The sequence below is a fragment of the Hyla sarda genome, chromosome 10 (assembly GCF_029499605.1).
Source record: "Hyla sarda isolate aHylSar1 chromosome 10, aHylSar1.hap1, whole genome shotgun sequence".
NCBI lineage: Eukaryota > Metazoa > Chordata > Amphibia > Anura > Hylidae > Hyla > Hyla sarda.
The window spans coordinates 41,626,001-41,653,950 of record NC_079198.1 but is presented as its reverse complement, the minus strand read 5'-3'; the positions used below and the strand labels follow the sequence as shown (position 1 = coordinate 41,653,950).

Sequence of the window (27,950 nt, the reverse complement as noted above, 5' to 3'; positions counted from 1 at the left end):
TCTTTTCATTCTTCTTCTAGTTTTATTGTGTAGCTCTCTTCAATGTTCCCACTCTGGCCCGATCCTGTAATGAATATTTAAAACTATTCACTTACATGTCTCTAGGATGTGAGAGCCTGCACTCTGCTCTGAGCAGAGTGCAGGAGAGCAAAGCTCAAGTGCCGTCAGGCTCTCATGTCCTAGCGACGTGAGAGTGAATAGTTTTGAATATTCCTAACTGGGTAGGCCAGAGCGGTAATATTGAGGAGACAGGGGAGCGCAGTGAGACTGCTCCCCACCTCCATTGTGCAATAAAACTAGAAGAATAAACATAACTTTGTCAATACATCATTAGTTCAAGTTACCCTGTTTTAATGAGGTTCACCTGCACTAAAACCCAGTTAATTGAGTTTAGTGTAAGTGAACAGCCTGTCAATTTCCCCTTTTAAAGGAGTAGTGCAGTGAAAATAACTTTTTCCCTATCCAAAGAATAGGGCATAAGTTATAGATTGCGGGTGGTTCGACCGCTGGGACTCCCCGCGATCTCCTCTTCTGGCAGTCTGCCGGAAGCGGCCGTTCCAACCCCCGCAGGATGCTGCGACCCACATGCCCACCTTCATGTTTCTCTGATATACATATTCGGGGGGGGGGGGGGGGGATTTTGCGTGTCAGTCGCTGCTCCATGCGGGTTGGCTCTTCTCCTTCCAGCAGAGTGCCGGAGCCTCCGTTCAGGAAATCGTGGGGGGTCTCAGTGGTCGGACCCCACAGTGATCTATAACTTATCCCTTATCCTTTGGATTGGGGATAAGTTATTTTTCACTACACTACTCCTTTAAGAATACGTGTTGGTAATGTTTTTGTAATGAGGAAATACTTTCAACTGGGTTAATTTTTTTTTAGACTCCGTTACTGCCTCTTCCTGCTACGCTGACTTAACTATTTAGCAACATTGTCTCTCAGTAACTCTAGACCAAAATTTACTGTACTAAAGAGTGAATTTATATGCTGTTGTATGCATTTCGTGACTTTCTTTTCTTTTTTTTTTTTTCTCTACCCCTAGGCGGAACTTGACCAAATTGTCCCTAATCTTCAGTCACATGCTTGCAGAGTTAAAGGGAATATTCCCCAATGGGTTGTTTCAAGGAGATACTTTCCGGATTACCAAGGCAGATGCTGCTGACTTCTGGAGAAAAGCATTTGGCGAAAAGTATGGATTCTCTGATGGGTGACATATCAGCCTTGTTGTGTTTTTTTTATTTTTATTTATTTTTTTTAATAAAAATACTATAGCCGCAGTTGCATTTCCCTACTCTCCCCTTTCGGTCAGTCCCATAAAGTTTGAATGAAGTGACAGGGCTTATGCTCATCCATCACTGTACTTTTTTTTAAACTGTACGTTTTTATTGAAATTATACCAGTAAAGACACAAACAATAACACAAGCAGGAAAAACAGGCCCTGCAGCACAGGTCAACAATACATCACTGTACTCTTACCGCCTCCTTTGAACTGTCGTTTAATGGTGTATATGGAAGACAAGGGCTCCTAATCTCTAGCAGATATCTCTAATAACTAAAATTACCCATTTGAAAAAAGTTTCCTAGACCTTCCGTTTTTTTTAGTAGAGATAACTAAAAATATACAGTTGCATTGTAATGAAACATTAGTGTGTGTGTGTTGCATCAGAAGTGTGCTCCTTTTCTCTATAAATGTTATCACATTGATAGAAGTTTTTGCTATTCCATCCAGCCTGGCCTTAAAGGGGTTATCCACCATAAGGTGATTTTAGTACGTACCTGGCAGGCAGTTATGGACATGCTTAGGAAGGATCTGCGCTTGTCTTGGGGCTAAATGGCTATGTCATGAGATTACCATAACACACTGGCTAGCTTTTTGTTAACTGGTATTTCCTGTTTTCTTCTTTTTCCTACAAATCCCAGAATTCCATTTTCCTCCCTCCCACACATCAGCCACCCCACCCGTTGAAACATAAATGAGCTGCATCCATTCAAAAGACCTGTGGTTTTCAATCGGGGTGCCTACAGCTGTGGCATTAGTTGCAGATTGATCTTTCTTCCACCAAGTGATTGCTCCACCCATTGAAGCAGACAGGCTCCCTGTCATCAGCTGACTAGTGAGTCAAGTCTCGGCCACATTGCAACCTGGGAAAAATCTGAGACAGTCATTTTGTATGCTGTTAAACATAAATATTGGGGTGAAAACAGTCACACACAGATACAGACACTATATTATGAACTACACTAACTACACTAACAGCCCCTGTAGCTTAGTCAAATAATAAAAACAATACTGGAATACCCCTTTAACAAACAGGACTTGAATTTATTTGTAATAAAAGTATAGTAATTATTAAAATATAAGCTGCTTTGCTACTGTGTAAAATCTTTAAAGATTTCCCACATTATAGTGGAGTTAATGACAGCATTAAGTTAAACTGAATTGAATGTATCACAAAGATTTTTTATCTTTTACTGATGAGACCAGGTACTGAAAAGTTATCCCCTAAGTGTCAGATCGCGGGGTATATCACTGCAGGAACATGCTGCTATCTCCTGCCTGGCTCTCAGCATGAATGAAGTGTTGTCACTCATGGCATGAAGTGGTAGCCAGCATGTCCCCTCCATGCCTCTCTTTTGGAGAGATGGATACACTGAGTTCATGTATCTCCAGCTCTCCCATAGAGATGCATGGGCCACAAATAGAGTGTGTGTGTGTTTTTTTTTTTTTGACTGGACTAATTAACAGTGTTTTATAGAGGTTTTACATCAAGCCCCATGAACATAGACCCCAATAGATAGGGGGTTTTCCATTCACATGAATGAGAGAGGTTACTTGATAGTGGAAGGGACTCTATTGTCCCCTCTATCTACTAGTGTAACCTTTCACTGTAATGCCGTACAGATCACTTTCCAGCAGCCTTCTCTCTTTCACACAAGAAAAGAGGAAGTCTCAGCTTAGTTTTGCGCCTAGTGGCCAGATTGAAAACTGCAAACTTTAATTGGCCACGGTCAGTAAAACTAGTTCTTGCTATTGCACTCCTTATGGTAAATAGAAAAATTCTAATGTACTTTGTTTAAAAAAAAAAAAAAAAAAAAAAATGAAGTTTGTGTTTAAGAAAATCTGCCACTAGGTGTCTCCCTACTTTTCCAGAGCACATTCCCTCCCTCCCCCATTTCTTGCACAGACTTTGGCCTCCTCCTGGCCTGGCAGAAGTCCAAAATCAGAAAATGCAGTCTGGAGCGCTGAAGGGTGTGTGTGCAACCTTAGCCATTCATAGCTCATAACACACTGAGCCGCTCTGGGATGTGTGTAGCAGAGTGAGGGAAGAAGTTCTTCCCTGTATGGCTTCAGATGATGTCACAGCTTGCTGGGTAACCCCCTTCCCAGTCTGTGAATCTGACTGAGACTGAGCAGAAAATGCAGAGCAATATGAAGGTAGAAAACTTAAAAATAATAAAATAATGGCAAGGGATGGTTTATCATGATGGAGGCAGTGAACTGTGAGGATTATAAAATTTAACAGGTACTCTTTGAGGATTACTTTAAAATATAGCTATAGGGGAGGGATTTATCAAAGCTGTCTAATTCCCGCATCAATATAAACCAACTTCAGAGCATTAGGCCGGTCTATTGTGCGCCTAATTTATCAAAAGACGAACGGCTCTTAATAAATTCTGTGCATGGACTTTGGGATCTAAGGTTTAGACTCTATTTAAACCTGCTTCAGTATGGTCTGGCATTTCAGCGTATTTTCGCCTGATGCGAATTTTTGCTGAAAAGTCTCAATCGATAAATTCAGCACCAATGCATTTTTCCATCTAAAATAGCCTAGAATGCGTCATGTACTAAAAATCCTCTTAAAGTCACTAAAAAGTCACACTTATTTAGACTGCAACTTTCTGTGCGACAAATTTAGACTGGAAAAATAAAATAGAAAGTTAGAATACACCTCACCAAAAATTTGTAAATAGTTTTGAGTTTGATTACACATTTCATTAATGCCTTAATAGTAACTCTTGGGGGATGGCTGTGTTCAAATAAAGCTAAATTCAACATGATATTGGTGTTTCCTCTACCAATGGTATTGCAGAGTACATTCACACAATTTCCTTATGACATTACAGCATTTCTTGTTACATTCTGTTCTTCTTTCCAGATGCATTTCTTCATTTTACTTCCTATTATGCAGCCTGAAGCTGGTTTCATAAAAGTCCCAAGGAGGATATTTTTCAATGCCTATGTAAAGGAAAAGTGAAACGGTTGCCCATAGCAACCAATCAGCTTGTGTGTGTCTTTTATTTATTTATTTATTTATTTTTTATATATATCAACTGGCTCCGGAAAGTTAAACAGATGTGTAAATTACTTCTATTAAAAAAATCTTAATCGTTCCAATAGTTATTAGCTTCTGAAGTTGAGTTGCTGTTTTCTGTCTAACTGCTTTCTGATGACTCACGTCCCCGGGAGCTGTCCAGCTCCTATGGGGATATTCTCCCATCATGCACAGCTCCCGTGACGTGACATCATCATTGAGCAGTTAGACAGAAAACTTCAGAAGCTAATAACTATTGGAAGGATTAAGATTTTTTAATAGAAGTAATTTACAAATCTGTTTAATTTTTTAAGGAGCCAGTTGATATATATAAAAAATTTTTTTTTTGCCTGGAATACCCCTTTTAAAGTAGCCATTGGGTTGCTATAGGTAACTGGGCCTCTTGTCCTCGGAACATGTTTTGATTTGGAGTCTTGGGGAGAGATTTTATGTCATTTGAGATCAAGAATGCTTTTCCTAAAGAAGGATTTAGCAAGGACTTTTCTCACCTTACAGGAGATGATCCTTTGTGCTAAAAATACGCCATTTACATGGATCCATAATATCTGTAATACCGGGTACTCTGGTGGAAAACTTTTTATTTATTTATTTTTTAAATCAACTGGTGCCAGAAAGTTAAACAGATTTGTAAATTACTTCTATAAAAATTTTTTTTTTGTTACATTCAAGACTTTAATATGCTCACAAAACAAAAAAATTGCACCATTAAATGCAGTATGTACAGAGATGTCAATATATTAGTAAAATAAAGTATTGATCTATACATGTATGAACTACTAAATGTCTGTGTCTATTCACACGTACAGTATTCTGTGTGAACATACCCTTAAAGGGGTACTCAGGTGGAAAACTTTATTTTTTTTATTTTTTTTTAAATCAACTGGTGCCAGAAAGTTAAACAGATTTGTAAATTACTTCTATAAAAAAAATCTTAATTTCCTCTGTAGTATTCAGCAGCTAATAAGTACTGGAAGGATTATTTTCTTTTTGGAACACAGAGCTCTCTGCTGAATTATGAGCCCAGTGCTCTCTGCTGACATCTCTGTCCATTTTAGGAAGTGTCCAGGGCAGCTTATGTTTTCTATGATGATTTTCTCCTACTCTGGACAGTTCTTAAAATGGACAGAGATGTCAACAGAGAGCACTGTGCTCATGATTCAGCAGAGAGCTCTGTTTTCCAAAAAGAAAATAATTTCCTCTGTAGTATTCAGCAGCTAATAAGTACTGGAAGGATTGTGATTTTTTAATAGAAGTAATTTACAAATCTGTTTAACTTTCTGGCACCAGTTGATAAAAAAAAAAAAGTGTTCCACTGGAGTACCCCTTTAAAGGTATGTTCACACAGAATACTGTACGTGTGAATAGACCCAAACATTTAGTAGTTCATATATGTATAGATCAATACCTTATTTTACTAATATATTGACATCTCTGTACATACTGAATTTATTGGTACAATTTTTTTGTTTTGTGAGCATATTAAAGTCTTGAATGTCACAAAAATTGGAACTCATATATAGTACAATCTTAGATCATTCAACTTTTGTAACTGAATATGACTGGTAGGGAAGAAGTAGCACGCCATAGATTCACTGAAGTGTGCATTATTCACCCATCAAGAACGTTTGAATCTCTTAATGGGATTTTTCTCAAGCTTGAGAAAGAGATCCTGTTGTGAAATTGAAATGATGCTCTATCTAGCCCTTCCCCTAGCATGCTGAAAAGGGTTTTTTCCATTGTCGACCATCCTAGTGCTATAACTTTATTTTTTTTAACTTTTACTGTTGGTAAAGCCACATATTATTATTTATTTATTTTTTTGCAGGACTTGAACCTTTTAATGCCACTCTTTTGGGGTTCATATATCTCCATTGGTTAATTTTTATTAGCTACTTTTTTTTTTTGGGTCAATTGGAAAAATGTGATAGGTTTGTTTTTCTGTTTGTTTTTTTTTTTTTTTTTACTACATTTTCTTAATAGAAACATAAAAAAATGAGATCCATAACTAAATTTTTTTGCCTATCTTAGGGTTTTTTATTTTTTTTAACTTTAACTTTTTATTGGTACACATATTGGAGTACGTACTTTTTTATATTTTTTTTATTTTTTTTTGCATTTTATTTTTACTATTTCCACCTGGAGACTGACAGCAATCATCAGATTGTTTGTATAATACACTGCCCTGGTACATAATTCAGTGTATTCTGCATGTCAGCATAACACGGCCAGACATTCCAAACATTTAAGAAATCTGGCGGGTGCACGGACCTTCTCATAGACGACAATGCAATTCCAACTGGAATTTGCAGAGAGAATAGACTTTTCTATTCTTTTTGCTGACGCTGGAATCGGGAAATTCCACCATGTGCACAGACATTCTGCTGTGTGAACATACTCTAATTAGGGGTATGGAATTACAAAGAAAAAACTCCAATAGCCCATCAGGGAGCATTTACATGTCCTTTTAGATGCCGCTGTCAGCTTTGACAGTGGTGATCTAAAGAGCTAATTAGTTGCCCACGGCAATCACTGCATGCCAGCTATTAGCGGCGGCCCCCAACTGCAGCAATAAGCTGGGGGCCACCGGGTATGGAGCTGGCTCGAGTCAGGAGCCTGCTCCATACACTCTGAGAGCTGCCATTTTTGTCAGGGGCTTTCAGGTCTGGTCCTGCTTGCCCAAAGCAGGGCAAGAGGCCTGAAAAATGTACCTGCCTGGCACCCGGAACGACATGTCCCAGGCTTCGGGAACTACATGTCCCAGGCTTCCACATCCCTGCTAATGCTGACAGGCAATTTACTGGCCAGGTACGCAGCACCCTTGACAAGCCTGGGGGGGGGGCTTCACAAGCCTGGCTGTCATTGAAACAGGGGCAGATCACAGGGATTCTGAGATAAGTGGCATTCTTTACAAGCCGCAGTCATGATTTGACTGCGTCATGTTAAAGGAGTACGCCGGGATGGGAAACTTATCCCCTATGGAAAGTTTCAGATCTCAGGGGGTCCGACCACTGGGGCCCCCTGAGATCTCCTGTACTGGGCCCATGGCTCTTTGCCGAGAGAGCGCGTTTCGATGAGATTGCCAAATGCAGCGCTCTGGCTCTCCCATAGAGATGTATTGAGGGGGCGTGTCGGCTGCAGCGTGATGTGGTAGTCGGACACGCCCCCTGGCCACTGACTGCAGTGGCCCCGTACGGGAGATCGCAGGGGCCCCGGCGGTCGGACCCACAGCGGTCTGAAACTTAAGTTTCATATCCCAGAGTACTCTTTTAAGGTTTAATTTGCCCAGAGTGAAGATTCCACCTCTCCGGATAGTTTCAGACTGTGCCGGCTTTCATAATGACATCCGAGCTACTGTAATCTCTGCATGGGAGAGCCGCTAAAGCTTATTCTAGCGCCACCCTGAAAACACGGCAAACTACGAAACCCTCTCGCTTTGGAATCCAGCACAGAGATTCCACTCCAGCAGAGTCCCATTGAATTCAACAGGATTCTGTTGCGCTGTGCACACGGCGAAATTTCTGTGCCAGATATTTCCGGCACAGAAATACCATTTTCCGTGTTTGCACGAAGAATGAACAGGTCCATTCTTTGTGCGGTGTCCAGGGAATGCCTAACAGTCTGTTAACTCCATGGTGGCTCCATTTTGGAAACTACACCCCTCACGGAACGTAACAAGGGGTATAGTGAGCCTGAACACCCCACAGGTGTTTGACGAATTTTTGTTAAAGTTGGATGGGAAAATGAAGAAATGTGGTTTTTTTTTTTTTTTTTTTTTTTTTTTTACTAAAATGCTGGTGTTACCCTACATTTTTCATTTTCACAAGGGAAAAATAGGAAACAAGCCCCACAAAATTTGTAACCCCATTTCTTCTGAATAAGAACATACCCCATAAGTGGATGTAAGGTACTCTGTGGGCGAACTACAATGCTCAGAAGAGAAGGAGTGCCATTGGGCTTTTGAAGAGAAAATTTGTCCGGAATTGAAGGCCATGTGTGTTTACAAAAAACCCCATAGTACCAGAACAATGGACCCCCCACATGTGACCCCATTTTGGAAATTACACCCCTCACAGAATTTAATAGGGGATGCAGTGAGCATATATGCCCCACAGGTGTCTAACAGATTTTTGGAACAGTGGTCCGTGAAAATGAAAAATGTAATTATTCATTTGCACAAGGCCCACGACTTCTATTCCAACCAAATTCTCTCTCCATAAGCTCAATGGTGCTCCTTCTCTTCTGAGCATTGTATTGCGCCAGCAGAGCACTTGACGTCCACACATGGGGTATTTTCATACTCAGAGGAAATGGGGTTACAAATTTTGGGGGGCATTATTTTCTCCTATTACCCCTTGTAGAAATGTAAAATTTGGGGAAAACCAGCATTTTTGTGAAAAAAATAAAATAAATTAATTTACACATCAAACTTTAACTAAAAGTCGTCAAACACCTGAGGGGTGTTATGGCTCACTGTACCCCTTGCTACGTTCCTTGAGAGGTGTAGTTTCCAAAATAGTATGCCATGTGTTTTTTTTTTCTTTTCCCCCTGTTCTGGCACCTTAGGGGCTTCCTAAATGTGACATGCACCCAAAAACTATTTCAGCAAAATTTTGCTTTACAAAAGCCAAATGTGGCTCTTTTGAGCATTGTAGTGCGCCCGCAGTGCACTTGATGTCCACACATTGGGGTATTTCCATACTCAGAAGAGATGGGGGTTACAAATTTTGGGGACATTTTCTCCTATTACTCCTTGTAAAAATGTAACATTTTGGAAAAAAAACAGCATTTTAGTGGAATTTTTTTAAATTTTTTTTTTACACTTCCAACTTTAACAAAAGGGCATAGGCTTATTCAGTTGTCAGTGTGTTTAAAAAAAAAAAAAATTATAATTTTTAGTACCCACAGGGCACTATTTATTGCATATCAGTGAATGTCCAAGGCGACCAGGGCATACAGGTACATCCTATGTCCCCAAGAGAGTAATTACCGCTTTAACCCCTTAAGGACCAAGCCCATTTTGACCTTAAGGACTAGGCCAATTTTATTTTTGCATTTTCATTTTTTCCTCCTAGTCTTCTAAAAATCGTAACTTTTATATTTTCATCCACAGACTAGTATGAGGGCTTGTTATTTGCGCGACCAGTAGTCCTCGGTTATGACATCACTCATTTTACCATAAAATGTATGGTGCAACCCAAAAAAAAAAAAACTGTGTTGGGAAATTTAAAAGAAAACCGCAATTTAGCAAATTTTGGAAGGTTTCGTTTTCATGCCGTACAATTTACGGTAAAATGACGTGTTCTTTATTCTGTGGGTCGATACGGTTAAAATGATACCCATGATTATACTTTTTTACTATTGTTGCACTTAAAAAAAAAAACGCAAACTTTTTAACCAAATTAGTTTGTTTAAAATCCTTCTATTTTGATGGCCTATAACTTTTTCATTTTTCCGTATAAGCGGCAGTATGAGGGCTAATTGTTTGCGCCATGATCTGTACTTGTTATTGATACCACATTTGTGTATATAAAACTTTTATAAATTCTTTTTTTATTTTTATAAAATGTGACAAAGCAGCAATTTAGCGTGTTATTTTATTTTTTTTCTTCGTATGTTCACCGTACGGGCTCAATAATATTATATTTGTAATTGTTCGGACACTTATGAACGCGGCAATACCAAATATGTGTATACAAATTTTTTTTTACACTTTATGGGGATAAAATAGGAAAAAAGTACATTTAAAATTTATTTTTAGGGGGGAGGGGATTTTTCTAATTTTTTTTTTAACTTAACTTTTTTTACTTTAATTTTTACACTTTAATAGTCCCCATAGGAGACTGACTATAGCAATACTGTTCAGTGCTATGCATAGGGCATAGCACTGATCCGTGTTATCGGTCTACTCGATCTCAGACCAGAGCAGCAGACCCTGGGAAACGGCCGGAGGCAGGTGAGGGGACCTCCAGCCACCATGCTGCGGGCGATCTGATCATCCATTCAAAGTACTGCACTGCCGCAGATGCCGTAATCTATATTGATCACGGCATCTGAGGGATTGATGGCGGACTTCCGCGCGAAATCAGATGTCCGCCATTACCGGGGACCTGCCACGCATGACCCAAGCACCGGTCTGGTGCTCGCGGTCATGACTGAGTGTAAATGTACTCCATGGTGCGTTAAGTACCACGGCACCATGACGTACATTTACGCCCATTGTCGTTAAGGGGTTAAAAAGATGTATCGGTGGTCATTAAAGTGGTACTCCACTAAAACTTTTTTTATTTTTTTTTTTTTTTTATCAACTGGAGCCAGAAAGTTAAACAGATTTGTAAATAACTTCTATAAAAAAAAATCTTAATCCTTCCAGTACTTATCAGCTGCTGTATGATCCACAGGAAGTTCTTTTCTTTCTGACCACAGTGCTCTGCTGACACCTGTCCATTTTAGGAACTGTCCAGAGTAGGAGCAAATCCCCATAGAAAACCTATCCTACTCTGGACAGTTCCTAAAACGGACAGAGGTGTCAGCAGAGAGCACAGGGGTCAGACAGAAAGGAAATTCAAAAAGAAAATAACTTCCTGTGGATCATAACAGCAGCTAAGTACTGGAAGGATTAATATTTTTGTTAATAGAAGTAATTTACATATCTGTTTAACTTTCTGGCACCAGATGATAAAAATAAATAAAAATGTTTTAACCCCTTAAGGACGCAGCCCTTTTTCGCAATTCTGACCACCGTCACGTTACGATTTAATAAAGCGAAAACGCTTTTACTGAATATTCTGATTCTGAGATTGTTTTTTTTCGTGACATATTCTACTTTATTTTGGTGGTAAATTTTCGGCATTGATTGCATCCTTTTTTGGTGAAAAATCCCAAAATTTCATGAAAATTTAAAAAATGTTGCATTTTTCTTACTTTGATTCTCTCTACTTGTAAGGAAAATGGATATTCACAATACATTTTTTATTTTTGTTCACAAATACAATATGTCCACTTTATGTTGGCATCATAAAATGGAGATATTTTTGCTTTTTGAAAAAATTTGAGGGCTTCAAAGTAGAGCAGCAATTTTCAAAAATTTCATGAAAATTGCTAAATCTGAAGGGACAGATGTTACAGAACTACAACTCCCAGCATGCCTGGGCAGTCGAGGCATGCTGAGAGTTGTAGTTTGGCAACATCTGGAAGGCTACCGTTTGGGCACCACTGTAACAGTGGTCTCCAAACTGTGACCCTCCAGATGTTGCAAAACTACAACTCCCAGCATGCCACAGTAAAGATCGTTTTACTTTCACTTTCAATTCCCCCCCCCCCCCCCCCACCGTCGATTCCCTACCTGAGCAAGGATCCAGCAGGCTACAGCAAAGATCCCACGTCCCCAGGCATCTTCTCCTGCAGGTACGGCCTCAATCTTCTTCCCAGATCCCCTCGACATCCAGGGGTGGGCAGAACGGGGGGTTGCCATGACAACCCCCTGCCCTGCGCTGCCATTGGTCAGAACTCCGTTCTGACTAATGGCAGGGGATAGGAGGAGATCGCAGCTCTGTGACCTCACTCCTATCCCTTAGGCTGATCGGGGCTGTTGCTGACAACTCCAATCAGCCCTATTTTCCGGGTGATCGGGTCACCAGAGACCCGATCAGCCCGGAATTGGAGAAAATCGCATGTCTGAATTGACATGCGATTTTCTCCGATCGCTGACATGGGGGGTCTCAGGACCCCTCTGGGAGATGTGCCGGGGTGCCTGCTGAATGATTTCAGCAGGCATCCGACTCCGGTCCCCAACCGGCTAGTGGTGGGGACCGGATTTCCCACGGGCGTATGGATACGCCCTTGGACCTTAAGGACTCTGAATGCAGGGCGTATCCATACGCCCTGTGTCCTGAAGAGGTTAAGAGTTTAATGCTTGAGGGGTAAATAAACACAAACTTTATTGGAGTGCCACTTCTGTCCTACTATTTTTGAATGGAGTCAGGTCCCAGCACTGTGCCATCCTGTTCTCATTGGAATATTGAATAATATTTGCCGTATTTCACAGAAATACTTAGGAATAGGATAAGACAAGGAATTTGTAATGGTGTTTTCAAATAACTGGTCTTTACAGTTGGATAGACTCAACAAGTGTTTTATTATTTTTTTTCTTAAAGAACGATTGTCCCTTGGAAAATTTTTCGCCATGCACTGCATGATGTCCACCCTATTTCATCTGGTCTGGAAGCCATGGCTCTGAAATCCACCATTGACCTCACATGCAACGATTATATCTCTGTTTTTGAGTTTGACATCTTCACTCGACTTTTTCAGGTAAAGTGTTTTTCCCTTGACCCATTTCCTTCAGCTTTCTGCTTCCCTTATAGGAATCTTGTCGTAATGATTATAATTGATTTTATGCACTTTACATAAGCATAACACAAGTGAATTTTACAGTTTCAAGTCCCAGCCCAACCACTGATCTAATGACCGGAGCGGACATCCTAATTCTCACTATCATTTTAGGTCATTAGATCTTTGTTCAAGGTTGCAACTTGTGGTTGTAATATCGATGCAGAAATGCACCTATGTTATGCTTATTGGGAACTGGCTGTAATTTGAATTTGATTCGGTCCAGTCATGCTTCTTTTTTCTTTTTCCAACAGCCATGGTCTTCCCTCCTCAGGAACTGGAATAGTCTGGCTGTGACTCATCCGGGTTACATGGCTTTCCTGACTTACGATGAAGTTAAAGCACGACTTCAGAAATTTATTCACAAGCCTGGGAGGTGAGTACAACTTGACATCTGTCATAGAGACATGCTTTTTTAGCTCAGGGAAGCTGAAAGTTTGAATCACCTGCTTTTTCCTATTTTTAACCCCTTAAGGACCAGGCCATTTTACACGTTTTTTGCACATCTGACCACTGTCACTTTAAACATTAATAACTCTGGAATGCTATTCTATTCTACTTTAACATAGTGGTAACATTTTATGGTACTTTCCTTTCTTGGTGAGAAATCACAAAATTTTATGAAAAATTTGAAAACTTTGAAGCTCTCTGCTTGTAAGGAAAATGGATATTCCAAATAAAACAAAATTTGATTCACATATACAATATGTCTACTTTATGTTTGCATCATAAAATTGACGTGTTTTTACTTTTGGAAGACACCAGAGGGCTTCAAAGTTCAGCAGCAATTTTTCACAAAATTTTCAAACTCACTATTTTTCAGGGACCAGTTCAGGTTTGAAGTGGATTTGAAGGATCTTCATATTAGAAATACCCCATAAATGACCCCATTATAAAAACTGCACCCCCCAAAGTATTCAAAATGACATTCAGTCAGTGTTTTAACCCTTTAGGTGTTTCACAGGAATAGCAGCAAAGTGAAGGAGAAAATTCACAATCTTCATTTTTTACACTCGCATGTTCTTGTAGACCCAATTTTTTTATTTTTACAAGGGGTAAAAGGAGAAAATGTATACTTGTATTTGTAGCCCAATTTCTCTCGAGTAAGCACATACCTCATATGTCTATGTAAATTGTTCGGCGGGCGCAGTAGAGGGCTCAGAAGCGAAGGAGCGACAAGGGGATTTTGGAGAGTACGTTTTTCTGAAATGGTTTTTGGGGGGCATGTTGCTTTTAGGAAGCCCCTATGGTGCCAGAACAGCAAAAAAAAACACATGGCATACCTTTTTGGAAACTAGACCCCTTGAGGAACGTAAAAAGGAATTAAGTGAGCCTTAATACCCCACAGGTGTTTCACGACTTTTGCATATGTAAAAAAAAATTTATTTTTTTTTCACTAAAATGTGTGTTCCCCCCCCCCAAATTTCACATTTTTGCAAGGGTTAATAGCAGAAAAGACCCCCCTAAATTTGTAACCGCATCTCTTCTGAGTATGGAGGTACCCCATAAGTTGACCTGAAGTGCACTACGGGTGAACTACAATGCTCAGAAGAGGAGAAGTCATATTTGGCTTTTTGAGAGCAAATTTTGCTCGGGGGCATGTCGCATTTAGGAAGCCCCTATGGTGCCAGAACAGCAAAAAAAAAAAACACATGGCATACCATTTTGGAAACTAGACCCCTTGAGGAGCGTAACCAGGAATAAAGCGAGCCTTAATACCCCACAGGGGTTTCACGACCCCCCAAAATTTGTTACCCCATCTCTTCTGAGTATGGAAATACCCCATGCGTGGACGTCAAGTGCTCTGCTGGCGCACTACAATGCTCAGAATAGAAGGAGCGCCATTGAGCTTTTGGGGAAAAAATTGTTTTGAATGGAAGTCAGGGGCCATGTGCGTTTACAAAGCCCCCCGTGGTGCCAGAACAGTGGAACCCCCCACGTGTGACCCTATTTTGGAAACTACACCCCTCACAGAATTTAATAAGGGGTGTAGTGAGTATTTACACCCCACTGGCGTTTGACAGATCTTTGGAACAGTGAGCTGTGCAAATGAAAAATAAAATTTTCATTTTCACGGACCACTGTTCCAAAAATCTGTCAGACCCCTGTGGGGCGTAAATGCTCACTGTACCCCTTATTACATTCCGTGAGGGGTGTAGTTTCCAAAATGGGGTCACATGTGGGTATTTTTTTGGGGGGGTTTATGTCAGAACCGCTGTAAAATCAGCCACCCCTGTGCAAATCACCAATTTAGACCTCAAATGTACATGGTGCGCTCTCACTCCTGAGCCTTGTTGTGCGCCCACAGAGCATTTTACACCTACATATGGGGTATTTCCGTGCTCAGGAGAAATTGAGGTACAAATTTTGGGGGTCTTTTTTTCCTTTTTAACGCTTGTGAAAATAAAAAGTAAAGGTCAACACCGGCATGTTAGTGTAAATTTTTTTATTTTTTTACACTAACAATCTGGTGTAGCCCCAACTTTTCCTTTTCATAAGGGGTAAAAGGAGAAAAAGCCCCCCAAAATTTGTTGTGCAATTTCTCCCGAGTACGGCGATACCCCATATGTGTCCCTAAACTGTTTCCTTGAAATACGACAGGGCTCCGAAGTGAGATAGCGCCATGCGCATTTGAGGACTAAATTAGGGATTGCACAGGGGTGGACATAGGGGTATTCTATGCCAGTGATTCCCAAACAGGGTGCCTCCAGCTGTTGCTAAATTCCCAGCAGTGCTGTCCGGAAATGCTGGGAGTTGTTGTTTTGCAACAGCTGGAGGCTCCGTTTTGGAAACACTGCCATACAATACGTTTTTCATTTTTATTGGGGGGGACAGTGTAAGGGGGTGTATATGTAGTGTTTTACCCTTTATTATGGTGTAGTGTAGTGTTTTTAGGGTACATTCGCACTGGCGGGTTACGGTGAGTTTCTCGCTAGAAGTTTGAGCTGCGGCGAAAAATTTGCCGCATCCCAAACTTGAAGCAGGAAACTTACTGTAAGCCTGCCCGTGTGAATGTACCTTGTACGTTCACATGGGGGGCAAACCTCCAGCTGTTTCAAAACTACAACTCCCAGCATGTACTGACAGACCGTGCAAGCTGGGAGTTGTACTTTTGCAACAGCTGGAGGCACACTGGTTGGAAAACCTTCAGTTAGGTTCTGTTACCTAACTCAGTTTCCAGTGTGCCTCCAGCTGTTGCAAAACTACAACTCCCAGCATGTACTGATCGCCGAAGGTCATGCTGGGAGATGTAGTTATGCAATAGCTGGAGGTACGCAACTACAACTCCCAGCATGCTGAGACAGCTGATTGCTGTTTGGACATGCTGGGATTTGCAGTTTTGCATCTGGAGGGCTACAGTTTTAGAGAACACTGCAAAGTGATATCCAAACTGTGGTCCTCCAGCTGTTGCAAAACTACAATTCCCAGCATGCCCTGACAGCAAACAGTTGTTTGAGCATGCTAGGAGTTGTAGTTTTGCAAGATCTGGAGGGCTACAGTTTAGGGACCACTATATAGTGGTCTCAAACTGTAGCCCTCCAGCTGTTGCAAAACTACATATTCCTGCATGCCCAAACAGCTGTCTGGGCATGCTGGGAGTTGTAGTTTTGCAACATCTGGAGGGCTACAGTTAGAGACCACTGTATAATGGTCTCAAACTGTACCCTCCAGATGTTGCTAGGCAACTCACCGGCTTCCGTCGGATCCAGCTGCACGTCATCGCCGCCCGCCGATCTCCGTCGCCTGCAGCCTCCGACGCCCGCCCGGATTGGTAAGTGAATCTTCGGCGCCGGTCCCCGTCATTTCCCCGTCCTGCCCCGCCTATTGTGGGTGGGCAGGACGGGGAAAATGAAAGTAAACCCCCCCCCCCCCCCGCCTCCGATCTGCTATTGGTGGTCACGTCTAGACCACCAATAGCAGGGATAGGAGGGGTGGCACTCGTGCCACCTCACTCCTATCGCTTCAGGGGGATCGTGGGGGTCTTAGACACCCGCGATCCCCCTTACATTCCGGGTCACTATAGACCCGTAATGACCTGGAATTGCGCAAATCGCAAGTGTGAATCCACATGCGATTTGCCGCGATCGCCGACATGGGGGGGTCTGTTGACCCCCCTGGGCATTTGCACGGGATGCCTGCTGAATGATTTCAGCAGGCATCCCACTCCAATCCCCGCCCGGCGGGGACTATAACTGGCCATGACGTAAATGTACGTCCCTGGTCCTTAAGACCCAGGGTGTCGGGACGTACCGTTACGTCATGGGTCCTGTAGGGGTTAAAATAAAATACAGTGGTCCCTCAACATACGATGGTAATCCGTTCCAAACGGACCATCTTTTGTTGAAACCATCGCATGTTGAGGTGAGGGATCCATGCAATGTAAAGTATAGGACAGTGGTCTACAACCTGCGGACCTCCAGATGTTGCAAAACTACAACACCCAGCATGCTGGGTGTTGTAGTTTTGCAACATCTGGAGGTCCGCAGGTTGTAGACCACTGTTAGAGGAAGTTGTACTCACCTGTCATCGCCGCTCCAGACCGTCACCGCTGCCCCGAATGTCGCCGTCCATCGTTGTCGCCGTGTCCCTGACGCTCCGGCAAGGCTTCTGCTTCCTTGGCATCTGCGCTCTCCGTCGCTGCCATCAAGTGATCGTCAGCGGACCACACTGGGCACCGTAAATGGCTATCCGGTCGCAGCTGAAGCAGTCTGCGCTGCCGGATAGCCGTTTATGCGATGGCCCCGACATACAAAAGCATCGTATGTTGATGCTGCCTTCAACAGAGAGGCAATCGCATGTTGAAATTATCGTATGTCGAGGGGTCACTGTAATGTGAACAAAAATAAACATGTTATTGCTGCAAGTGTAAATATCTGAACTAATAAATTATAACATTAATCACCGTGCGGGCAATGACATTAAAGAAAAATAATTAAGTCCAGAATTGTTGATTTTTAGTCACTTCATATACCAGAAAAAAATAATTATGGAAAAGTTCCATGAAAACAAAAATACTTCAGATAAAAACTACAGACCACAGCACAAAAAATGAGCCATTATACAACCTCATATACAGAAAATTAAAAGCCTTACGGGGGTCCGAAAAGGACATTTTTAAGCATACTAATTGTTGTATAAAAAGTCAGAATTTTACTAATAGTAGTCAAATTAAACCTATATATATTGGGTATGGTTGTAATTCTATGGACCTACAGAATAAAGAAATCTTGTAATTATTACCAGGAAGTAGAAATGGAAGCCCCCAAAAGCTGGAAAATGTTTTTTTTTGTATTTTGTTTTGCCGTAAATTTAGTGGTAAAATAAGTGATGTAATTACAAATACAATTGGTAAAAAAAAAAAAAACAAGCCCTCATAATGGTGCACAGGTTGAAAATTGAAAAATTGAAAGCGTTATGGCTATTAGAAGGAAAGAAGCCAAAATGAATAAGCGCTCTTCTTTTAAGAGCCTTGAGCATCAGGCAGGGAGTGTGCTACCTGAACAATTGCATGATCAGTCCCCTATTACACAGCTTGATGTATGCACACTGATTGATTGATTTATTTTTTTGACAGGCTAAAATTAGGTCCATTAGCTGACAAATGAGCATTTGGCATTTGTTACCTGATGGGCCAATCGCCCTGTGTAATAGGGCCTTAAGTTTTGATAATTGATGCATAGCTCTTAAATAAAGCACTGCAGCCGGTCTACAAAATATGTCCCCCATATATGAATAAAGCAATAATGTTTTTCCCCCTGTTTTTTTCATCCCTTGCAGTTACATTTTTCGTCTGAGCTGCACAAGACTTGGTCAATGGGCAATTGGATATGTTACAGGGGATGGAAACATTTTACAGACCATTCCACACAACAAACCTCTATTCCAGGCTCTGATTGATGGATTTCGGGAAGGATTGTAAGAGTGATATTACTTTCTTATGGTATGGTTTCTCAGTGTTAGGCCACCAGGTTGTTTTTCTGCTGGCTCCGGCAAAGAAGTGGGAGTATTGCCTCAGTCATATAAAAAGATCCTGTGCTGTTAGCTGGTGAGGGTGTTACATACTCTTGGACAGCCGATATATAAACTTGTATAGAGCATGGCAGAGGAAGGGAGCAGCAGTGTCTTGTATAAGGAAAATCTGATTGTGCCGAAAATGCAATAATTTACCGGCCGTTATGACTAGGCCATCGTAAAAATTGCTCAACTTTAATTTAGCTTACAGCTATCTATTCTGCTCAACCCACACATATGAATGTTGAGCTCTGCAGTTTCAGAAAATATATATAGAATTGTGTGTGTGTGTGTGTGTGTGTGTGTGTGTGTGTGTGTGTGTGTGTGTGTGTGTGTGTGTATGTGTGTATAGAGATGTATTGCTCAAAAAAATAAAGGGAACATATAAACACAATGAGGGGCATTTACTAATCTTTTACTATGTAGTCTGGTTTTTACCCTGTTTTTTTCTACTTCATTTTTGACTATGTGCGACAAATTTACTAAATTGTTGCACGGCATTAATAAATTTGGCACACATAGGCAAAAGTGGGAAATTTACTTCATGTAGTAGAAAAAATAGTCTGTTCCTTTTTCCTGCTGTCTGAATAGGTTTGGCTGCTGGTTTCCTTCCGGATCTTTTGTTTTTGAGTTTTTTTTTAGCTTTTTCACCACATCTAAATAATTCAATAACTACAGTGGTCCCTCAAGTTACAATATTAATTGGTTCCAGGAAAACCATTGTAAGTTGAAACCATTGTATGTTGAGACCATAACTCTATGGAAACGTGGTAATTGGTTCTAAAGGCACCAAAATGTCATCCAAAATAGGAAAAAGTGACAAAGAAAAATAAGTAGATAACTGATATAGATAAAGCAAATCCCTACATATAAAAGTAATAAAGATCTGCTGGGAGCTGTAAATCACTGTCTATGTCAGTGTTTCCCAAGCAGGGAGCCTCCAGCTGTTGCAAAACTATAACTCCCAGCATGCCTGGACAGCCAAAGGCTGTCCGGGCATGCTGGGAGTTGTAGTTTTGCAAAAGATGGGGCCACCCTGCTTGGCAAACACTGGTCTATGTAGAGGACAGGAGCTTCTTCAGGGGTCCTGTACAGTACAGGCAATGTCCCAAACAAGTAATGGAGTCGCCCTCACCTGGTGTCCAAAAGAGCAGCTAACCCTGATACAGGTAAAGTGTACAGAACATGTAATACCAGACACCAGTCAGTGCATACACTTCAGTAATACAGGGGTTTTACCAGTGAATGCCCATTTTGATTGGTTGGTTCTTCCAGCCATTGACACGTTTTACAGATCTGGACTGTCTGTAGCATTGTATGTTGAGTCTGGTTTCAACTTACGATGGTCCAGAAAAGACCATTGTATGTTGAAACTATTGTATGTTGAGGCCATTGTAAGTTGAGGGATCACTGTAAATTGTAGTCATGGCTCAGAAGTGGTAAACGGCGTTTAGTGTGTGTGTGTGTGTGTGTGTGTGTGTGTGTGTGTTACATTTTTTTAACAGTTTTTTTCTCCCTAAATGTACTTACACTTTTTTTTTTTTTGGTTACTTCTTCTACAGATCTGTGTATCCTGTGGACTCCTTCGGATTCGGTGGACTACTTCGATGACCAGCGTTTTTCTTTGCTTGATGTTAATAAAATGGTTAACGAGGGCTTGTGGGGGAGTGTTTTTTGTAATAAATTTTTTTTAAAACCTGTTGTGTTTTATTTTTATTTTACTTTACTAGACAGGCTTATTAGTGGAAGCTGTCTTATAGACTGAGTCCATTACTAAGCCGGGCTTAGCGTTAGCCACAAAAACAGCTAGCGCTAACCCCCAATTATTACCCCAGTACCCAACACCACAGGGGTGCCGGGAAGAGCCGGTACCAACAGGCCCGGAGCGTCAAAAATGGCGCTCCTGGGCCTAGGCGGTAACAGGCTGGCGTTATTTAGGCTGGGGAGGGCCAGTAACAATGGTCCTCGCCCACCCTGGTAACGTCAGGCTGTTACTGTTTGGTTGGTATTTGGTTGAGAATAAAAATAGGGGGACCCTATGCGTTTTTTTAATATATTTATTTATTTAAAAAAAAAAAAACGCATAGGGTCCCCCCTATTTTCATTCTCAGCCAAATACCAACCAAACAGTAACAGCCTGACGTTCCCAGGGTGGGCGAGGACCATTGTTACTGGCCCTCCCCAGCCTAAATAACGCCAGCCTGTTACCGCTTAGGCCCAGGAGCGCCATTTTTGACGCTCCAGGCCTGTTGGTACCGGCTCTTCCCGGCACCCCTGTGGCGTTGGGTACCGGGGTAATAATAGGGGGTTAGCGCTAGCTGTTTTTGTGGCTAGCGCTAAGCCCAGGTTAGTAATGGACTCTGTCTATAAGACAGCTTCCACTACTAAGCCTGTCTAGTAAAGTAAGAAAAAAACACAACAGGTTTTAAAAATTTTTTATTACAAAAAACACTCCCCCACAAGCCCTCGTTAACCATTTTATTAAAATCAAACAAAGAAAAACGCTGGTCATCGAAGTAGTCCACCGAATCCGAAGGAGTCCACAGGATACACAGATCTGAAATGAGAAGAAAACAAAAAAATGGGTTAGTACATTTATTATCACCTGCTCACACATCTCCCGTCTCGCACGACTACAACTGCCAGCATGCCCTTACAGTAAGGACATGCTGGGAGTTGTAGTTGTGTGGTGCAGGAGATGTGTGGGCAAGTGACAAGCTTGTCCCCTGCCCCCAGCTGCAGGACTACAACTCCCAGCATGCCCTTACAGTAAGGTGGGGCGGAGGCCGGGCACAGTGTTTCCCAACCTGGGACTTGTAGTTTTGCAACATCTGGAGGCACCCTGGTTGGGAAACACTGTTTTAGGCCAGTGTTTCCCAACCAGGGTGCCTCCAGATGTTGCAAAACTACAAGCCCCAGCATGCCTGGACAGTCAAAGGCTGTCTAGGCATGCTGGGAGTTGTAGTTTTGCAACATCTGGAGGCAACCTGGCTGGGAAACACTGGCCTAAAACAGTGTTTCCCAACCAGGGTGCTTCCAGATGTTGCAAAACTACAAGCCCCAGCATGCCTGGACAGTCAAAGGCTGTCCAGGCATGCTGGGAGTTGTAGTCTTGCAACATCTGGAGGCACCCTGGTTGGGAAACACTGTTTTAGGCCAGTGTTTCCCAACTGTTTTAGGCCAGTGTTTCCCAACCAGGGTGCCTCCAGCTGTTGCTAAACTACAACTCCCAGCATGCCTGGACAGCCAAAGGCTGTCCAGGCATGCTGAGAGTTGTAGTCTTGCAACAACTGGAGGCACCCTGGTTGGGAAGCCTGCGCAACTTACCGGCTTCCGTAGGATCCAGCGCTGCACGACACTGCCGCACGACGATCTCCGACAGCGATCGTCGCTGGAGCCTCGGAAGGGTAAGTGAACTTCTTCGCCGGTCCCCTTCAGCTGTTTAGTTTTGCAACAGCTGGAGGACTACAGTTTACAGACCACAAACCAGTGGTCTGCAAACTGTGGCCCTCCAGCTGTTGCAAAACTACAACTCCCAGCATGCCTGGACAGCCAATGGCTGTCCAGGCATGCTGGGAGTTGTAGTCTTGCAACATCTGGAGGCACCCTGGTTGGGAAACACTGTTTTAGGCCAGTGTTTCCCAACAAGGGTGCCTCCAGCTGTTGCAAAACTACAACTCCCAGCATGCCCAGACAGCCAAAGGGTGTCCAGGCATGCTGGGAGTTGTAGTCTTGCAACATTTGGAGGCAGCCTGGTTGGGAAGCTTGCGCAACTTACCGGCTTCCGTAGGATCCAGCGCTGCACGACACTGCCGCGCGACGATCTCCGTCAGCGATCGTCGCTGGAGTCTCGGAAGGGTAAGTGAACTTCTTCGCCGGTCCCCTTCAGCTGTTTAGTTTTGCAACAGCTGGAGGACTACAGTTTACAGACCACACACCAGTGGTCTGCAAACTGTGGCCCTCCAGCTGTTGCAAAACTACAACACCCAGCATGCCCTGACAGCCAAAGCGTATGGCTCTCAGGGCAGGAGCCCGGGCTGACATTACAGTGCAGCCGCCCGGGCTCCTCATACGGTCTCCCCGCTACCCCCCTTGTCTCCCGCCCGGGCTCCTCATACGGCCTCCCCGCTACCCCCCCCCCCCTTGTCTCCCGCCTGTGCCGCTCAGCTCCCGCTGCTACAAGACTACAACTCCCAGCGTGTCCTCACTGTAAGGCCATGCTGGGACTTGTAGTCTTGCAACAGCAGATAGATGGGAGTTGTGTGGCGCTGGCAGGTGAGAGGGGGGGGGATGTAAATCACTGTAGTGCCCCGGTAGCGCAGTGAGGGTAGCGGGGAGAAAGTATGTCGGAGCCCGGGCGGCAGTAGCTTTTCCTGCTCCATGTTGGAGCTGGAGTAAATTTAGTCAATTTTTATGGCCGTTGCGACAGTTTATTGCGCAACTGCGACTGTCTCAGTTAATTCCTGACCACTGCAAGTAAAAACTGAAAACTTGCGTAAATTAAGCGGGAAATTTTTTTTTGACTTTCTAGCGCTTGCTAGGGAAAGTCGCACAATTTATAGGGTAGGCGCAATTGCGACAATTTTGCGCCAAAAATAGTCAGAAAAAAATGACTAAACCCCTTAGTAAATGCCCCCCAATGTAACTCCAAGTCAATCACATTTCTGTGAATTCACACTGTCCACTCGGGAAGCAACACTGATTGACAATCAATTTCTCATGCTGTGGTGCAAATGGAACAGACAACATGTGGAAATTATAGGCAATGAGCAAGACACTCCCAATAAAGGAATGGTTCTTCAGGTGGGGACCACAGACCACTTCAGTTCCCATGCTTCCTAGATGATGATTTGGTCACTTTTGAATGCTGGCGGTGCTTTCACTCTAATGAAACAGTCTATAACCCACATAAGTGACTCCTTTAGTGCAGCTCATCCAGGATGGCACATCAATGTGAGCTGTGGCAAGAAGTTTTGCTGTATCTGTCAGCGTAGTGTCCAGAACATGGAGGTGCTAACAGGAGACAGGCCAGTACATCAGGAGACATGGAGGAGGGCAAAAACCCAGCAGCATGTCCGCTACCTCTCCATTTGTGCAAGGAGGGGCAGGAGGAGCACTGCCAGAGCCCTGCAAAATGACCTCCAGCAGGCCTCAAATATGCCTGTAATCCTACAAAAAGACCTCACTTGGTACAAAACATGCACAAACTCATGATTAAACATATAAATCTTTATTGGATGCACTAATAAATGGCAGAAATCAATACCCGACATAAATCCCATAAAATCACATAAAATCACATAAGTGCACAAGACATGATAAAAATACATAGGAGGGGGGGAACACAAGAATTACAGCCATAAATTTAATAAGGACTCCCATATAAGTGGTGTCTGGTGGTGAAATGAATATGATAAATACCGGATTTATCGGCATATAACACGCACTTTTTAGGCTAAAATTTTTAGCCTAAAGTCTATGTGCGTGTTATACGCCGATACACCCCCAGGAAAGGCAGGGGGAGAGAGGCCGTCGCTGCCCGCTTCTCTCCCCCTGCCTTTCCTGGGGTCTAGAGCCCTGCTGCCGGCCCTTCTCTCCCCCTGGCTATCGGCGCCGCTGCCCGTTCCGTCCCCCTGACTATCGGTGCCGGCGCCGATAGCCAGGGGGAGAGAAGCGGCGCCGACAGCCAGGGGGAGAGAAGGGGCAGCGGCACCCATTGCCGGCGCCGCTGCCCCATTGCCTCCCCCCATCCCCGGTGGCATAATTACCTGGGTCAGGTCCGCGCTGCTTCAGGCCTCCGGCGTGCGTCCCCTGCGTCATTGCTATGCACGGCGCGGCGCACTGACGTCATGCGCCGCGCAGCGCATAACAACAACGAAGGGGACGCACGCCGGAGGCCTGCAGCAGCGCGGACCCGACCCCGGCAACAGGTAATTATGCCTCCGGGGATGGGGGGAGGCAACGGGGGCAGCGGCGCCGGTGCCGCTGCCCCTTCTCTCCCCCTGGCTGTCGGCGCCGCTTCTCTCCCCCTGGCTATCGGTGCCGGCGCCCCATTGCCGGCACCGATAGCCAGGGGGAGAGAAGGGCCGGCAGCAGGGCTCTAGACCCCAGGAAAGGCAGGGGGAGAGAAGCGGGCAGCGACGGCCTCTCTCCCCCTGCCTTTCCTGGGGGTGTATCGGGGTATACACGCGCACACACGCACCCTCATTTTACCATAGATATTTGGGTAAACTTTTTTTACCCAAATATCCTTGGTAAAATGAGGGTGCGTGTTATAGGCTGGTGCGTGGTATACCCCGATAAATACGGTAGTTTGGTCAAATTACAAAAAAGGGTGTGAATGAATGAAAACAAAACTGAAATTTGTGTATATACATATAAATATATATAAAATTATGTCCAAAATTCATGAATAAATATATATTTGTACCACTAATAAATTCATATATAATACAACTTATGAAATAAATAAATAAATATAATAAATAAATGTAAATGGTCCTAGATGTGAATGAAAATGAGTGCACAGTATTACCGTATATACTCTAGTATAAGCCGACCCGAATATAAGCCGAGGCCCCTAATTTCACCCCAAAAACCCAGGAAAAGTTATTGACTCGACTATAAGCCTAGGGTGGGAAATACATCATCCCCCCCCCCTGTCATCATCCAGACCCCTGTCATCATCCCCCCCCTTCATCATCACCGCCTGTCAATCCCTTCATCAGTGGTCTTCAACCTGTGGACCTCCAGATGTTTCAAAACTATAACTCCCAGCATGCCCGGACAGCCATCGGCTGTCCGGACATGCTGGGAGTTGTAGTTTTGAAACATCTGGAGGTCCGCAGGTTGAAGACCACTGCCGCCTTCGTCATCATCCAGACCCTCCTTTAAGTTCTCTACTCACCTCCCCTCGGTGGGAAAGAAGCGTGAGATGGTCCAGGCCATCTATGCTACAGGGACCGTCCGGTGGGGAGGGTTAGTCGTTCCAGGCTGTCCATCTTCACCGGGGGGCCCTCTTCTCCGAGCCGGCCTCGGACTAGTGACGTTGCCTTGACGACGATGCACAGGTATGTCCATGCGCAGCAGACGTACCTGTGCATGAACGTCTCTGTGAGTCGTCGTCAAGGCAACGTCACTAGTCCGGGGCAGGCCTGGAGCAGAGAAGAGGGCCCCCCCGGTGAAGATGGACTGTCCGGGCATGCTGGGAGTTGTAGTTTTGAAACATCTGGAGGTCCGCAGGTTGAAGACCACTGATAAAGGGATTGACAGGCGGAGAGTTCACTCGAGTATAAGCCGAGGAGGGCGTTTTCAGCACGAAAAATCGTGCTGAAAAACTCTGCTTATACTCAAGTATATATACAGTAAGTGAAAATTTATTGTGAAAGTGAAAGGCTTTAATTCATAGATGAATCTAAAGCAAAACAAAAAAAAAAACATTTTTTTTTTTATTATATAGTCAGTGGTAATGAATTGTATATAGGTGTGAAAATGGGTATACAAAAAGTTAGGCTGTAGCCCATATCACAAAGCTAATAAGGTGAATGGGAATTAGATAAGTGTGGGACTAAAGAAAAAGAAAAGGGAAAAAAAAAAGGAGGGAGTGATAAATAAACCTACTACACCACAAACGTGAAAAAAAAATGGAAGAAGTTTAAATTGATGGGGAAAGTAGATGAGTTGTTAAAGACATTCTTTCACTTCCAAACTGCTATATGAACTTGTTCAGTGATAAAATAAAAATAAAAATATGTAGTAGCACATATCCATCCCAACACTATATGGTGCCTGAAAATTGAAGTAAAAACAGTAGAATTAATCATCACTATAATTTCGCCTTATTAAATCCACCTTGGAAAGGACAATGGGGGGAAAGTTGCCCAGTTGCCCATAGCAACCAATCAGCTCGCTTCTTTCATTTTTAACAAGGCCTGTGCAAAATGAAAGAAACAATCTGATTGGTTGCTATGGGCAACTGGGCAACTTTTCCTTTGCACAGGTTTTGATAAATCTCCCCCAATTTCATTCATACCAAGATAAGATGGAAAACATAATCACCGACCCCACTGCTTAAAATCATGTTAAAAAACATATATAAAACCTATATTATAGGACCCAGAGCTCTAGTGGATTATAAAAATACTTGTAAAACTTAGTTGTTCGTTAAGCCCATAGGACGACATTGTTTTCAGCAACGTAATCCACTTACATTCTGTCTGTGCAAGTTTCTTCATCACGTTTCCTCCTTTGGCACTAAGATTAATTTGGTCAATGCCCCTGAATTATAGGAGCTTTTCCTTTCAGTACTGACATTTTCTGAAGTGACGTGGTATGGATTTCAATTTCTTCATCTCTTTATTATCATTCAGATCAACCTTGATTGCATTTCTGATGTCTCTGATGTTCTTGGGCCCTAGTGCGCAACTCCCTTGATGTCATTCCAACATATATTAGGCCACAAGGACACGTTGCATAGTATATTACTGATGTCATTCTACATTTAATCGGATGGACGATAATTGCAAAATGTTGATGTTCTGACCATTTGTGGTCAGATAGAATATGATCCGCATGGATAGGATCCCCACTTGGGACCACGTGATGAAAAGATAAACTGTGACTTTGGGGGTACATGGTGACTCTGCATCAACATGTCCTTTAATGTTTTAGAACGTCTCGCCGTTATCAGGGGTTTCAATGGCATACATCTCCTCAATTTTCTATCTTTAGTTAGGGCCAATATTTCTCTGTAATAATCCTCATATTATGCCACTTCGTATGAAATTTGTGATCTGTCATACTGTATTGTTTTCTTTGGGTCAAGCAACTTTAGTCTACTCAATGCCTTTGCTTTGGCATAGCAACCAGATATATTTCTTAAAAGAGCAAAAGAAGGAAAGACCGACGGAAAGGCGCCTAGTGTGATACCGTTGATGACAGGTGGGAGGGGTTAGTCGAAGAGTAGATGATGGGTGCTCACCTTGAGCGAGCAAAAAACTTGCATGTAGACCCACAGTGGGGTTAGTGGTATGGATAATAGTCCACCGGATACAGCTGCTAAGCCCAGGGTACAGGACAGGACTAGCCAGTCCTGGATAGATATGCAGTGGTAAGGAAGAAAAAAAACCTTTTCAAAGGGCGCTGCTGTTGTCCTGGTGAGATGAAGATGAAAAGTCCGAGGCAGAAGTATTTTGCAAGATATAGCTTCTTTATTGGTG

At 43.1% G+C, this 27,950-nt stretch overlaps 1 protein-coding gene across 4 annotated transcripts in view; it reads left to right on the top strand.

Annotated features, from left to right (window-relative positions):
- The window catches only part of CBL (Cbl proto-oncogene), a 118,368-nt gene that overhangs the window by 56,839 nt on the left and 33,579 nt on the right, over positions 1 to 27,950 (top strand). For 2 of the 4 annotated variants that reach the window (XM_056542618.1, XM_056542617.1), the window contains exons 3-6: positions 1,040 to 1,204; positions 12,486 to 12,642; positions 12,975 to 13,096; positions 18,499 to 18,636. In XM_056542618.1, coding sequence (XP_056398593.1) covers positions 1,040 to 1,204; positions 12,486 to 12,642; positions 12,975 to 13,096; positions 18,499 to 18,636 — 582 coding nt within the window. The remainder of the gene's footprint in view (positions 1 to 1,039; positions 1,205 to 12,485; positions 12,643 to 12,974; positions 13,097 to 18,498; positions 18,637 to 27,950) is intronic. The other 2 variants (XM_056542620.1, XM_056542619.1) reach the window with 1 other exon arrangement.